The 12,907-nt window shown below is 52.5% G+C and overlaps 1 protein-coding gene across 3 annotated transcripts in view; it reads right to left on the minus strand.

Moving 5' to 3' along the window:
• Positions 1–12,907, minus strand: part of LOC133343336 (fibroblast growth factor receptor 2-like) — an 83,789-nt gene that overhangs the window by 33,500 nt on the left and 37,382 nt on the right. For all 3 annotated transcript variants that reach the window (XM_061552863.1, XM_061552861.1, XM_061552862.1), the window contains one exon: positions 5,593–5,765. In XM_061552863.1, coding sequence (XP_061408847.1) covers positions 5,593–5,765 — 173 coding nt within the window. The remainder of the gene's footprint in view (positions 1–5,592; positions 5,766–12,907) is intronic.

Here is a 12,907-nt window from a genome sequence, read left to right on the forward strand (position 1 = left end):
CTGGGCGGTCAATGGCGATCCACTGCCGCGATAGTCAACAAACTATACTCTGTGTGTGTGTGTTAAGAGCCTTCATAAACTAAACACTTCAAGACAAATCCAAACATTTTGAAGTGTGCTCATTCGAAGAGTTGATAAAATAGTTTCACTGAATTTGTATACAGCACCCTGGCCTCAGCCGTCGGCCCAAAAACCCACAGGCCTAACAGCACACCCCCTCGGAGCCAGTGGGGGCTAACAGACACCGCTTTGTCCCTCAATGCCCCCCCCCCCCGCCGCTCCCCCCAACACACCGGCCTCCAGCAACCCTTATCCTCGCTCAGCATCACCTCCACGACTCGGGGGTCCCACAGGTGCTATAAGCCGCCGCCGGCTTTAGGAGGGCTCGCGTTACGGTCAGAGGCGGCTCTGCCCTGGAGGTATGGTGGAGGCGGCGAGTGAGGACAGGCCCCACCTGCCGCCCCCCCCCCCTCCCCTCCCACGGACCCACTCGGGCACCACACCCACACACCGTTACCCAGCAGCATTCCTCCTCCGCCTCCTTCCTGCACTGGGGCCTTCGGCCCGCGACGTGACCCACCACCTGTAACCCACGCCGGTCCGCTCCAAAGCGCCGCCGGCTCGCCTTGCTGGGCAGAGCGAAACCGCGCTGGAAAAGCATCACGCAAAGCAAAGAAGCGAAATTTCTCGTAATTCGCTTGGGCACCTACGATTATAATCACGTGTGGCTACGGATTGTACACGCTGGCGCAGCAGCTGGCGCGCACTTGCGCTTCGATCCCGGCGACCCGAGTTCAATTTACGGTCGTGGTGAGCATTTCCCACCATGGTGAAGTATGCTTCTGTTTTGGCCCCGATTAAAAAAATCCCAAGCGCTTAACTTTCTCCCTTTAAACTTTGCACAGCATCAATGAGGTCATTGCATTGACAATTCTTTTATAAGTTTATCTGGAAATCTCTCAATTGCCCTCTCCATTGTTTCACTGCGACTTTGTTACGCTCTGTGGCAACCATGCATGAGAGCCCGTTTCATTTGTGTTAAAGTTGCGTGCGTCTCTGCGGACTCCGAACAAAAATCCAGTTTGGATTTTCAAGCCAGCAACGGCATCTGGACCACTTTGACCCACCGCTCGGCTCCCCCTCCGCTGCCGACCTCGCAATGCGGCGACCGGCGCAAGGGGTCCCCTTCACCTGGCACGAGTCACGCCGACGGTGTCTCGATGTTCAAGCGAATAGCCCCGAGCCGCGAGGAGCAATGAAAATACATTTTCTCAAGACACCAGCCCCCTATGGGGCCGCACTCCGGGGGCCTCGCGCCGTAACTCAAGCGAACGGGGAGCACCGTTTGGCACGGGCGCCGCCGCCGCCGCCGTGCCCCCACGCGCGTCCCGCAGCTCACCCGCAGCTCACCCGCAGCTCACCCGCAGCTCACCCGCAGCTCACCCGCAGCGGCGCTGAGATCACTCGTCTGGAATCCCGACGGAGCAACGTCACGCCGTAGCGGCGGCCCGGTTAAGACAACACTCCGCTCGGCAGGCCCTTAACGCTTTCACCCCCGTTTAGAGAAAGAATGCTTACGACGCCGACCGGCTCTCTGTTTTGAATAAGTTCTCCGGAGCTCAACGAACTGCAAAGGGCCGAGCTCCAGCAGGCCGTCCGGAGCGGTGGGATCCATTAAGCAAGCGCCGAACTTCTGGGAACTACGAGCAATGCTCCACGGCCGCTGAGCCACGGCGAGAAGCGACGCGACGACTCGCAAGAGCCTTGAGACCAGCAGCAGCAGCGACGCCGCTACAGAACACGGACTACGACGATGACTCTGGGACGGCACCGAACACTTTCCAAATAAACACGGACACAGATGTCACATTGATAATAATACTCTGGGACGGAAAACAGCTTCATTGTCATGCTTTGTATTTTTCCATGTTTTTTTTTGTACTTTTAAGTTGAGTATAATAACTAAAAAAAATGTAATCTGTGGCATGTTAGTTATTTATCAGCTGCAATTTGTACGTGCACCGAAGTTATCATTTAATTCATTTCTAATAATTGCAAAACTTTGGATAAATCTTCCGTCTCTGCTGCAAATATTTTCGTTTTGCTTTAAACATGCACCACGTTTCTTTGCGTTTGTTAATTGTCCCATGTTCTACTCTCGGTAGCAGCCCATCATCGCTCCGGAATCGATGCAAACATTATCGCTTTGTGAGAAACAGCGCTCATCCTTGGGAGAGACCGACCCCAACTGTGGCAATGTGGAATTTCCACCAATGCCTCCGGGGCTGCCATTGGAGATAATTCCACGAATCGAGAAAATTCAATCTTTGGTTCGACTGATACCGAGAACGAAACTCGTAGCCTCACTGCGATCTCTGTTGCTTTAACAAAGTCTCGTTGGGAGTGCGACGGAAGAGTAGTAAATCAGTAAAATAAGGTTTTGTACTTAAACTAGTTTTTCTAGTCGATGCCTCAGTCCACCGCAAGTTACAACTAGGGTAGCATCGCGAAAAAACCCACAATTCTGCCCACAAAAGCCGTGCACTGCAAAGATGAAGATTCCCCACAAAACCTTAACAGACTGTTGGGGAAGAGTGCTGTTCGCGAGCACCTATGAAGGCCGGCACGGTACACGAGGGAGTGGGTGGCCAACACCATGCCCGGCCGCCTTCGTCTCCCTAAGTGGCGATGTTTACACACCGCACCAGGTCCTCATTTGAGGCCGAGTCGACCTAAGGGAGGCCCAGGATAATCGTCAGTGGCGTTGGCCGCAAGCAGGAATCGAACTCTCTGCCAGGTTCGTAGAGCAGCGGGCGCTAGCCGCGACGCTACCGCTCCCCACCGCGCACGCTAGCCGCGCACGCTAGCCGCGACGCTACCACTCCCCACCGCTCCCCACCGCGCTCTAAATTAATACAACCGCGTGCCAAAAGCCGCGCCGTCGCACAAGCGGTGGGCACCGCCGGCGTGTCTAGTGTGCGCAGAGGACAAACGCGAAAAAAAATTACACATACAGTCGGCTGGGGGGGGGCAGCAAGAGGGCAAGAGCCCTCCGCCGCCACCGTTCTGTCATCAGCACGTCCGTCAGTCCGCGCTTGCCGCGCCCGTCCGACGACAGACGCCGGCAGCTCGCTCCGGTGGAGAGCCGCACGTCAAAAGAGGCGCAGCCTGATGATAGACGCTCCGTGTTTTACAAAGCAGGCGACTAATTGGCCCGAACCAATTAGTCGGGCCTAAGATGATGGAGACTATGGGTGCGTTTCTGCGTGTAATCCCTCCCCCCGCGCGTCACAACGGTTTTGTTTGTTGTGTTTGTGGGAGCGTGAGCTTGTGTGAGATTGGCTAAGTAAGTAATTGGATTTTCTACGAGTAACCGGGAGCTAGAAGCGTGCATCCAAGTATCACCGTGACCAACAGAGATGGTCTTTGGACCTTTATGTAAAATGACATACGATAAATACGCGTTATGCGTATACGGATTATATCACTTAAAAAGGTATACGATTGATTGTGCCATTTTTTCATGGACGGTATATAAAAAAAAACCTAATTATTTTGCAGGGCAAACACTTAACTTTTGTCGTTATTCTCCACAATAGGTCCTGGCGAAGCACAATAACTCATATAATTAACCTCAATCAAACATTTTTGGCGCAGCTAAAAAGCAACCAACCGAAACTGTGTGTTTACTGCAGAACTGCAAATTAAAACGAATGCCCGAAGCTGCAAACCAGCTATGACCAGCCCCAGCATCCGCGCAGCACCGAGTAACCAAACTCCCCGTGCTTTTCACCCACGAGTCGCACTCGCAGATGGAGAGAAAGCGAGCGGGGAGAGAAAGCCGAAGGCGCCAGGTTTTCTCGTGGGCTCAACCCAAGACTAAGGCGAACAGAGAGCTCGGGTCTCCCCCACCACAGCCACCACCACCACCGCCGCCACTCCCTCCTCCACAGCATCGCTCTGCAAGGCCGACCTCTAACCTCCACCAAAATAACACTCTGGAATGTTAAGGTTTGCGGACTTTCAATCAACGGGTAGTTACCGTGGCAACCTTTAGTCTCCGAGTAAAGAGGCAGACAGGGGCTGTTGAGCTGATGGATTTCTTGAGCCGGGGAGTAATGCCGTCAATCGTTTTACTTTTGTGCAGCTGGGATCAGGTTTTTTTTGTCTTTTTTTTTACCGTTCGTGGAAATTAAATCGACTTTACTTTGTCTTAGGTTTGTTTTTATTTTACTCCTCTATAGCCATAACTTAAAAGAGTTGTTCGAAGAATGCACATTCTTTTTCTTTATATATATTCTTTATATAAAACATTTCACTTGTGAACATTTTATATTGTGATAAAATATGGGAGCACATGAGTGCTTTGGTACAATACTTTTTGTAAAAACCACTAGAAAAGTGACACATTTTGGCAGCTACGACTATCGGATAAGCGTATTCAAATTCCGTCGGTATAACCCACACGGAAAAAGAATAAGTAAATCTCTATTACATCGCTCGGTGAATGCTTCCTTCCGAAAATATTATCCCACAATTCAACTGGCTTTGTTCGAAAACAAGTGCTGTTGACAGGCAGGCGACGCTGACAACAAATCAACAGCAATAATCCGAACGTAAAGCTGAAGAAATTCTCTCTCCCGTTTCAGGAGGTGGCTGGGAGTTGCGAGGACTTGCTCGGTTTTTTGTCACCTGCCCCGGGCCCTGTCAAACCACAACATAAATCCCTTCTGCGTGCAGATATGTGCCTCTAGATCATATGGGGGGACCTGTTTTGCCGCGGGATTAGGGCCACGTCCGTCAGCCAGCAAGTGCTCACTCGCTGGAAAAGTAAAAGAAAAAAAAATACGAAAAAAATCGTTCAGAAGCCATTCCCACGTAAAATATTTGGCGGCGAAGTGTCGCGATGAACACTGCTTCCGCTGACGTTCACGGACAACTCAATGAAAGCATTCGGACCCCGTGTGAACGTTCGGCAAAGGGCTTTACGTGTGGGCAACATGTGACAGCTTAGCATTAATATTTAAAACGTCCAAAGTTGTTGTTAAATGTGGTTATTCATCTGAAGACTTACATAAATTTCTCACGAAAACACGAATCTATGGCTTTATGCTGGATAAGATCCTTTATTTGAACACGACACTATCTCAAACACGAAACCCCTCGCCTTCCAAATTCATTGAGTGGGCCATACACGTACAGCCCAGTCACGTGTGTTCAATTCCGGGTGCGTGGTCTGTGCGTGCAATCACCGTACACGTGCTTCTCAATGGAGTACGTACGTGATCACGTGTGTTTTGCATTTGAACGTCACGCGTGTGTTCGCCAGTCCACGTTTGCGTCACGTGTGCGTTCTGTGCGCGCCATGTGCGCCGTGTGCGTCACACGCGTGCGTCACGCGTGTGCTCTGCGTGCGCCGTGTGCTCTGCGTGCGTCACGCGTGTGCTCTGCGTGCATCACGCGTGTGCTCTGCGTGCGTCACGCGTGTGCCGTAAGCGTGGGCCGAGCGTGCGTCGCGGTGGGCCACGCGCGAAAGCCGCTCGTCCGTCGCGCACGTCACCTCGTGCTTGCCCCCCCCCCCCCACCGCTCACCCGGATGCCACCGATGCGGTGCTCTCCGTGGAACTCCCTGCCGTTCTTGAACCACACGATGGAGGGAATCGGCACGCCGGCGGCGGGGCAGCGGAACTTCACGGTGTTCCCGGCGGGCACGGCGTGCAGGCGCTTCTCCATCTTCTCCGGATGGGTCCAGTAGGGCGCGCTTGCTGGGGGGGGGGAGGAGACAAACGGGGGGGGTAGCGTGTGAGGGTCACGCTCGTCGCACACAAAAGGCTCGCCACAAACGAACCGCGACACCCTCGTCGATCTTGTCGAGGAGCGTTCACCGTCACGCCAGCTCCGGTCATCCTGGCTAACCGCTGAACAAAGACGGTCACCACGACGCGCGCTTTCTGATGCGCTTCTGCGGCCGTCTGGAACGCTTTTGCCTTCCTGTATATAGAAGCTACTGGAGCTATGCACTTTGCATCATCTAGATTGAAAGCTCATTTCGTTAGAACTGCTTTTTGTGTTTAGTTTCTTGTCCTTCCCCCACACCGCCAATTAGCACAATTGGTTACGTGCGGTGCCAATGAAGTTCAACATATCGACAACACTTGCAGCACTCGGGTGCTCCCCATTGGGCCCATGGACCCCACCGTTGTAAAGTCTCTTTATTGGAGCCTTCTGCCCATTCATGTCTGGAATCCAAGGTCTGACAAATGGGTTGCTGGAATCCAGAATTTATACCCCTTTTAAAAATCAGCTTTCAAAAGGAGGGCGGCACGCGTGGCGATTGGAACCGTCCGTGGCTGCGCACACAACGGCGAAGGCTGTCCTCCGCCAGCCTCACACGCTCGTGCTCGCACGATCACAAACAAATTTGTTCTGCGACGGCAAAATTCATTTGCACGATTGAACTTAGGTGGATTTAAAAAGACGCTGCCAAGCAGATAGATGGATCATGATAGTTTAACACCCGTTTAAAAACGCATTTTAATACCTTGAACAACGCGCAAGGATACAATTGCCAAAGGAATTATTGGAATTAAATCTCCGTGAAAGAACAACTTCTCAAAATCGCGCACACAACGCATTTCTGTCTCTGCTCGTGTCCCACGAGGATTTACCGAATAAACGGCGATGCTCGCTCATTGGACTGGTCTGGGTGGCTTGCCGAGTTTGACCGCACACACTCCGGTATGTCATATTCAGCATTCCACTGCTACATTGCTGGAAAGGCAAGACGGCCCCACTCTCCTTTTCTACTGTCGGCAGGACAATGACAATAAAGCCGGTCCATGGCGACGGCTTTTGAGACGCCACTGCTGCCAAGCACATGGTGGGAGCGCGCGGCAATGTTGAGAGTTGCCATGAGGGCACCGAGGGATTCAGCCGGCCCCACCTGCGATGCTGGGGTCAAAAACATCCAAGTGGATAAGCTCAGCGATCGTTTTGCTCTCGTGCAAAAACCCTGCCCCCGTCTGCAGCGAGATGCCAGGGGGGGGGGGTCATTTTTTTGGTCAGCTAGCAGGACTGTGCGCACGTAATTCACTCAAACGCACAAGAAAAGCCCGCAGTGTCACCCATGGACTGGCACGCTCCGCATCCGTACCTTTTCCGGAGCATGTCGTCGACGACCACCGCGTGGAACAGATTACAGCAAGGAGTCACGCATTTCCAAGGGACATCCCGTAATGCATCAACGTACCGGAGGCTGGCAAGAGTGCATCGTTTCCCGCATGGGTCGCGCACAGACCAAGAGACAATGGTCACGCGCCTGCCAGTGTTTTTTCCCCCACGCACGGGGTAAAACGCGCACATGCTAATCTCACACGTGTTTTACATTCGGGAAGCGTTTTGTCTCCGTATATTTATTCAAGGACAGCAAGCGCCAATAAGGAAATGTCTAAAGGATTTTAAGAGCTCGGCAGATGTGCTCTCGCCGTATTTTTTTTTTCTGCACATGCATTTCCCAATCCGCATCTGGGAAATGAGAGAGCGCAATACACACAGGTGCTCACACACACACACAGGACTCAATTCTCAAGCGCCCAGTGTAAAATCGCCTTCCCCAATCGAACTCACGTCTGCGCTCGTCATCACTGGCAGCGCAGAGCCACTGGTGAGAATTCCACATTTCCAGTGGCAAGTATATCTAGAGACGAACCATAGCGGACTTGCCACAAAAGCGGAACTTATTTTAATCGCCCCTGGGAGGAGGGCTGAAAGGCCGACTCGATCTCCGACCAGGATTTGAACTAACGGCCTTCCGATTTCTCTTCCAGTGCTTTAACCCGGGAGGATACGCGCACCAAAAAGAGCAAACCGTGACCAAAATGTTCAAAGTCAACTTCAACGTTGAACCTCAATTACCAAAATATACAGAAGAGGAAACCATGTGAACATCGGACAGACCTCTCCGGAGCCCAGTGGGGAAGAAGCTGGGGGTGGCGGTGGCGGCCGTGGTTAGCAGCGCTACAACTTACAAACTCCCAAGGCACACAGAGCAGATTGTTCAGGCTCAAACACTGATCCACCCCAACGGCCTCACACACACACACACGTGTAAAAACAAAATTCTAAACAATTTTGCTCAGTGCTTCGGCAAGCCGCCGAGACGAGCAGTCTCTCTGCACATGTACATCAAGACCCCCCACCACCCCCCCCTTCCACCCACCCGTGTACGAAACCTCATGGATTAGATCAAAAATGTAACGTTACGGTCGCGAACAAACTTCTCCATTCCTCACGCCGCCGTGGCCGTAACGTGGGGAGAGAGAATGCCCGGCCTCCAACGTCCACTTAACGTGCGTGTCTGCCGTTCGCAAGGAACATCTCGGGTTGACCGAGCTCTGAACACACGGGTGAAATTTAATACAACGCCCACACAGCGTTGGCAAACACTCCTTAACGCTTTGCAGCAATGACCCGAGCCCATCGCGGCCTACGACGGGCGCCGAAATTCGATTCCAATTCACGGTTCACATCCCGCGATGATCCACGCTCCGCCGGCAAGCGACACGACCCTCGGATTAGCCCCCGTCTCTCACGCCCGGGGGGACAGCGTCGTTCCTGAAAAGGTCGTGTCACGGTCTGCCCACGCGACAAATCCGTGCAAGTTTTGGCAGGGCCGCGTTTGCGGTCGCCAGCCTCGCGCGCTTCCACAATCAAAACGCCCCCCCACCCCATCGCCAACCCCCCCCCCCCGTACACCAAGCGCCCGCAGCTGTAGCCACTGAAAAATTGGGGGAAATTCGCTGCCGTCCGCCCGCGAGTGCCATCGGCAGCGGAGTTTCTCCGAACGCAGGGCGCGCGAGGAGGAGGAGGAGCCGAGGGTGCGAGCGGTCAGAGAGTCGAGGCTCCGCAAACAAAACGGCTCCTGGGATCATCGCAACCACTCAGCAGCCAAGATCCTTTCATTTTGCGCTATCTTTGCTCCCGGGTTTGGGTAAATATTTACATCCTATCTAAATGAGTCCGAGCCTATGGTGTCCATCCAACACAAATATACAAAGGGACACTTACGGCCGTGCCGAAGCATAATTCATGCCCGGAACAAAAAACAAGTATCTTAAATACTCCCACCTGGTAATCAAAGCAGGTTTGTTCCGTGTGCCATATATTTTTTTTGTTGTTTAAACATAACCTCCATTGCTTTGTTTCAAGCTGCATCAAACTCCAGTAATGAGTTTATTTTCACTTGCCCACTGCTATATTTTGTGAATTAAGCTTCAGTGCTATAATGCAAATCTACATATTAAATCGCAGGCCCTCGGCAGGAGTAAACGCACGCGAGAGTAATTGGTAGTCCCTCAGACTTCTGTAGACATTCTCCCTGTAACTTCCAGTACAGTACAGGGTGGACAGTCTGTTCTCCTATCAACGCGGCAGTAGTTGCGTTCCTGAAGAACACCGCGTTATGGACAAATCGCGTTAGAATAAATAAAGTATTAACATGGAGGTAAAAGCACAGTCCGTGATAACACATGAGATGCGCATGCAGCCTGAGCATCCAGCAGCATCCCACCGCCTTGCGTGATGCTACGCCGAGGCAGCCGTACGACCGCTCATTCCTCATCGCGCAACGTGGCTGTTCGCTCGATCGCGTCGTATACAATTCGCGTCCATGTTGGAAAAATTGTGTTCGGTAACGGATTCAACGCGTTAGATCCAATTCGCGTCCACGTTGGAAAAATTGTGTTCGGTAACGGATTCAACGCTTTAGATCCAATTCGCGTCATGAGAACAACAACACGCGGCATTATAGAGGAACGGACTTGTACATGCATTGCAATGCTACGAGTGGTTCAATCAAAGCACTGCGGTTTAGCTTGAAAAGTTACGTGAACGAGCAGAGCAAACGCGTGGAGGCGAAGAATTACGTTCACATATACGGACGGCCCTTTGGTCAATCCGCTGCGAGACGCCATGCCGCTTGTGGAGGTTACCTAACCATACTTCGCCGCGCTGGTCAGTGTGGATTTGTATGGGCAGAGAACTTAGATGTGCACAGAAGTGATCTCTGGGTAGCCTCGCAACCCTATAACACCTGTTATGCACGCTAAAATCGCACTGTCCAGGTTGAACCCTGCATCGCTTACGAGATTGGGCACGTTCTGGGTGAATTGGTCATAAATCACAATGCGATTCCTTCTTCAGGACATTTCCAATTCCCCGGCTCAGGATGTGAAGATGTAAGGCCCCGTGGCTGTACTTTGCCTTTAGGATCCGGGCACAGAATGAGAGCTCACAGTAAGAATGAACGCGCGCGAGAGAGTTAACATTCGGGCGTGTGTGGAACATTCGCACGTGTCCGTGCACCACGGGGCCCACTCGTCAAACTCGAGTCTCTCTCCATCACAGCGCATGCCATCGGAGGGCGTGCGATCACACGCGGGCGAAATGTTTCGTGTCAACTCATGCCAATGACCTTTTTTTTGTCAGGACGCAAAGCCCCAAAGTGCCAACTGGGCCACCACATTATTTATTAGCAGCCTCGCCCCCTTGCGGCACGGAGACAAAAGGTCCCCGCCGCCGTGGGGGTTCAGATGCGAATTTCCGACGGTGTAAACGCCCAAGATTCGACAGCTAGGTTACCAAGATTGTATAGCTCCTTCCGTGCACGGATGAGCACAGCGCCACTGTGTACTTTGACATCATTCGTAGAGATTCACAGTTTTTTCACTCGAATAGAAAGGAAACAGCGCTGTAACCGAGCAGATAAAAACATATTCCCGCACGCAGTACTTTCATAGCATCACGACCGGCTAACTTAGTGCTTCGCTGTTCGACAAAATCGGACAGATGTTGCCAATAGCCCCTTTGTCAATCCACTGCTGGATGAAGGCCACACCACGCGGTGTTGGTCACGGGGAACGTTTGACCATACTTCACCACGCTGGATAGTGCAGGTTGAAGAAAAGGTGAAGGAGAGGCCAGGGAACCAGTTTTAGCTAATCACTCCACCGATGTTCGCCGTGGCCAGGAATTGAACTCGCACATCAGGGTTCAAAGTGCAGTGCGCTCACCATTGCACCGACGTTCCACGCGTCACCCGTCTGGGAGTACGGACACCTACACCGGCGCCTACAAAGCACTCCGCAGGGCTCACGGCCCAGAATGTGGGCGCAAGGGTCGCGGAGTTATCTCATGCGCGGTGGCGGCACGCTTAGTCCCGTGAGTGCGAGTGTGTGTGTGCACGTGACATGCCCCGGGACAGGTCAGTGGGTTATCTTTAAGTGCCCAAGGGGTCGTCAAGCTCTTAGCCTTAAATCCCTGACCATTCCCTCTCGGTCGTGACCCACAGAGACCTAGGCAAGCAGCACACGCACACACACACACACCCATCATTTATCATCACCCGCTCCCCCTCGCACACCTTGCGGTTGCGACGTTGTAATCTCTGTCCCAGCCCCGTGGTGTACAAACTCTCTGGCTGCTGTTCGCCCCTGAAACCACCCCCCACCCTCCACCCCCACCCTCCACCCCCCACCCCCAACACTCAGCCCCCCACCCCAAAGCCCACCTGAGATCATCTGCCCAAACTAAACTCAAGGCTGCTTTCAGTCACTTCTGCCAGACTAGGTAAACGCCCGCCCTTTACAGAGACGCTGCCGCCACCACCGCCGCCACCCCGATGTTGATCCCCTTCAAATTCCTGCTGTCGCCTCCTCTCGGCACACACCGAAACGCCGCGAGCGGTGGTGGGGGGGTCGACTCGGTGACGGCCCCCCCCTCTCGCTCGCGCGCCCGACAGCACCACAAAAGCCTCTCTATTAGGTGGGCCACGGGGCATGGGCCCACGGGGACTCTAACCGCCAATTCATCTTGCTGCCACTTACGAGAATAAAAAATGTACACTAATAATAATAACTTGTTGGCGCGCAAGGGAGGAGGAGAAACACGGCACAGTAACGTGGGCGTGCGTCAATGTGCAGGTGCGCGTACCACGCGCGCGCGGGCTACGGAGCATCCTCTTTTGGCTCGGGGAAAACAACCAAAGGCATATGTTCCGACAAAGGTCGCATAAAGAACTCGGTAGATGCATAATTAATCCACATTCGTGCACACAAGATAGAGCCTAGCCGTACACGGTTGTTACGTACAAAGATTGTGGCCGATACAGTCGATGGATGCGTCGCGCCATGAACCTGCGGTTGTGTTCTCGCCACGGCTGGCAACGGCGGTCGAGTGATATTTTTTAAACAAATGGTCCTGGATCCCCCTCTTTTGCTAATCCACCCCGATCAGTATGGCCAAACAATGCCCAATGACCGCGGCGTGCGATGGCGAGTCTGTTGGAAGTGGATAAACAAAAAAAACATGCTGCGATATTCTCGCAATGCAGAGACGATCTAAGACAATTTGAAATGGCACGAGAGTGAAAAGCTCATGGCAATGGTACGTGTGTGGGTCCGCACATCCGAGTTCGACTCCTGGCCATGGCTCAAGTCAGTGGCGAGTGATAATCGCGCAGCCTCCTCCGCTCTTCCCCAACAACACAGTCATCAAACCACACTGACCAGAATGGTGAAGTATGGTCAACCCTCCCCTCTATGGCTAACACAGCATGGGGAGGTCTTGATGAAGTCATGGATTGACAAAGGGCCAACTATTACAATAAAAAAAATAAACTGTATTCCAAAACGTGAAAGTTGCTTCACAAGTTTAACAATATTTACACATTTACTTCATGACTTGAGCATCACGTTCCACATGTTGTAGTACGATATTGGATGGCGATGGGTTTATCAGACAAATACATATTCTTTGGTTCTTTCGGTAAAGTCACATCGATGGTTCAAGGAAAACAGCAATCTGATGACGTTGTGTTGTGATCGAAACTTCGTATTTTTTTGTTATTTTC

Source organism: Lethenteron reissneri, chromosome 17 (assembly GCF_015708825.2).
Source record: "Lethenteron reissneri isolate LAM-NWPU_2019-01 chromosome 17, ASM1570882v1, whole genome shotgun sequence".
Taxonomy (NCBI): Eukaryota; Metazoa; Chordata; class Hyperoartia; order Petromyzontiformes; family Petromyzontidae; genus Lethenteron; species Lethenteron reissneri.